The sequence below is a fragment of the Agelaius phoeniceus genome (genome assembly GCF_051311805.1).
Source record: "Agelaius phoeniceus isolate bAgePho1 chromosome W unlocalized genomic scaffold, bAgePho1.hap1 SUPER_W_unloc_2, whole genome shotgun sequence".
Classification (NCBI taxonomy): Eukaryota; Metazoa; Chordata; class Aves; order Passeriformes; family Icteridae; genus Agelaius; species Agelaius phoeniceus.
Window position 1 is genome coordinate 7,728,402 of NW_027509867.1, and position 2,453 is coordinate 7,730,854.

At 53.9% G+C, this 2,453-nt stretch overlaps 1 protein-coding gene across 1 annotated transcript; it reads left to right on the top strand.

Annotated features, from left to right (window-relative positions):
- The first annotated feature begins 813 nt into the window (after positions 1 to 813).
- Positions 814 to 2,069, top strand: LOC143692694 (olfactory receptor 14J1-like). Its single transcript, XM_077172937.1, has 2 exons — positions 814 to 1,364; positions 2,057 to 2,069. The coding sequence occupies exons 1-2, from the start codon at positions 814 to 816 to the stop codon at positions 2,067 to 2,069; spliced, it is 564 nt and encodes a 187-aa protein (XP_077029052.1).
- Positions 2,070 to 2,453: the final 384 nt, after the last annotated feature.

Sequence of the window (2,453 nt, forward strand, 5' to 3'; positions counted from 1 at the left end):
CTGGGTTGCCTGGATGTGAAATAGCACATAGATATTCATCTCTGATTTCAGGCAGTAAAAAATAAAAACCATTTCTCTTATATCTGAATAAACTGGGCAGTTACTGAGATGAGCACAGGGTCCCTTAAGGCAACATCTGTTTTGCTTTTCCAGCCTCCTCAGGGTTGCTCTGACGTTGCCATCAGAGCCTGCAGAGCCAGAGCTGCCCCTGGGCAGTGCCTGAGCTGGGAGGGCTCTGCAGGGCAGAGCTGAGCCCCCAGGGCTGGGCTGGGCTCTGGCAGCACTGGCAGGGCCCAGCCCTGGGCACAGGGAAGCAGCTGCTGGCAGGGACAGCTCCAGGCAGCAGAGCCCTGGGCAGGCAGTGGGGGGAAAGTGCCCCCAGCCTGTGCTGGGATATTTCAAGTCCTCTCCAAACCCAACTATTCCATGATTACTTTTTTTACAGATCCCCATGCCAAGACAGAACAAATGTCCAACAGCAGCTCCATCAGGCACTTCCTGCTGCTGGCATTGGCAGACACGTGGCAGCTGCAGCTCCTGCACTTCTGCCTCTTGCTGGGCATCTCCCTGGCTGCCCTCCTGGGCAACGGCCTCATCATCAGCGCCGTAGCCTGCGGCCACCACCTGCACACGCCCATGTTCTTCTTCCTGCTCAACCTGGCCCTCGCTGACCTGGGCTCCATCTGCACCACTGTCCCCAAAGCCATGCACAATTCCCTCTGGGACACCAGCAACATCTCCTACACTGGATGTGCTGCTCAGCTCTTTTTCTTTATGTTCTTCATCTCAGCAGAGTTTTATCTGCTGACCATCATGTGCTACGACCGCTACGTGTCCATCTGCAAACCCCTGCACTACGGGACCCTCCTGGGCAGCAGAGCTTGTGCCCACATGGCAGCAGCTGCCTGGGCCAGTGCCTTTCTCTATTCATTGCTGCACACAGCCAATACATTTTCCCTGCCCCTGTGCCATGGCAATGCCCTGGGCCAGTTCTTCTGTGAAATCCCACAGATCCTCAAACTCTCCTGCTCCAAATCCTATCTCAGGGAACTTGGGCTTCTTGGTGTTAGTACCTGTTTAGGACTCGGATGTTTTGTGTTCATTGTTTTCTCCTATGTGCAGATCTTCAGGGCTGTGCTGAGGATCCCCTCTGAGCAGGGACGGCACAAAGCCTTTTCCACCTGCCTCCCTCACCTGGCTGTGCTCTCCCTGTTTGTAAGCACTGCATTGTTTGCCTACCTGAAGCCCCCCTCCATCTTCTCCCCATCCCTGGATCTGGCCCTGTCAGTTCTGTACTCGGTGGTGCCTCCAGCCCTGAACCCCCTCATCTACAGCCTGAGGAACCAGGAGCTCAAGGCTGCAGTGTGGAGACTGATGACTGGATGGTTTCACAAATATTAAACTGCTGGACAGTTTCTCTAAATCAATTGAAATAAAAGTCATCTTCTATACTTCCTTTTAGTTTGATTGTGGGGTTTTTTTCCTTTGGTTTAGGTTTTCCATATTGTCCACAGAGAAATGTCACTTTTTGTGCTATTTCTAATTCTCTTTCTCTCCACCTTCCCTGTGGCCACAGACTGTGTCAATGAGGGGCTGCACTCTTGGTGGGTTTAAAGGAACTAAAGGATCTCCCAGCAGAGTTTTCTGCAGAGATGCCCTTTTGTTGCCTTCTCTGGAGCTGCAGCAGCAATGTCTGTGTGCAGAGCTGGGGCAGATCAGTGCTGGCCCAGCAGCTGTGCCCAGCAGCAGCAGCAGCAGCAGCACTTGGTGTTGCCAGTGCTGCTGCCGTGGCCCTGCCCCGCTGCCCTGGTGGCCCTGGTGTTGCTGCAGGCACTGAGTGCTCTCGGGGCCGGGCACAGCCCTGGGGGTGGCAGTGCTGGGGCTGCAGCAGGGACAGGCCATGTAATATAAATCACCTTTGATAATTCTTTTGGGTTTAGTTATGGGTTTGTTCTGTTTTCCCCCATGTTTCAGTTTTTCAATATTGTCCACAAAGAAAAGCCATTGGTTTTGCCATTTATCATTTTGTTTCCCTCTATCTTCCCTGTGGCCACAGAGTGTGTCGATGAGGGGCTGCACTCCATGTTGCTTTAAAGAACTAAAGGATCTCCCAGCAAAGATTTTTCCAGAGATGCCCTTGTGTTGCCTTCTCTGGAGCTGCAGCAGCAATGTCTGTGTGCAGAGCTGGGGGCAGATCAGTGCTGGCCCAGCAGCTCTGCTCCTGCTGGCCACACCATTCCTGATCCAGGCCAGGAGCCATTGGCCTTCTTGGCCACCTGGGCACACTGCTGCCTCATGTCCAGCCTGCTGTCCATCAGTCCTGCAGGTCCCTTTCTGCCTGGCTGCTCTCCACCCACTCTGTCCCCAGCCTGTAGCACTGGGGCCAAATATCAGGGCCTGGCACTTGGATTTGTTAAACCTCGCCTTTTTGGATTTGGGCCCTGGATCCAGCC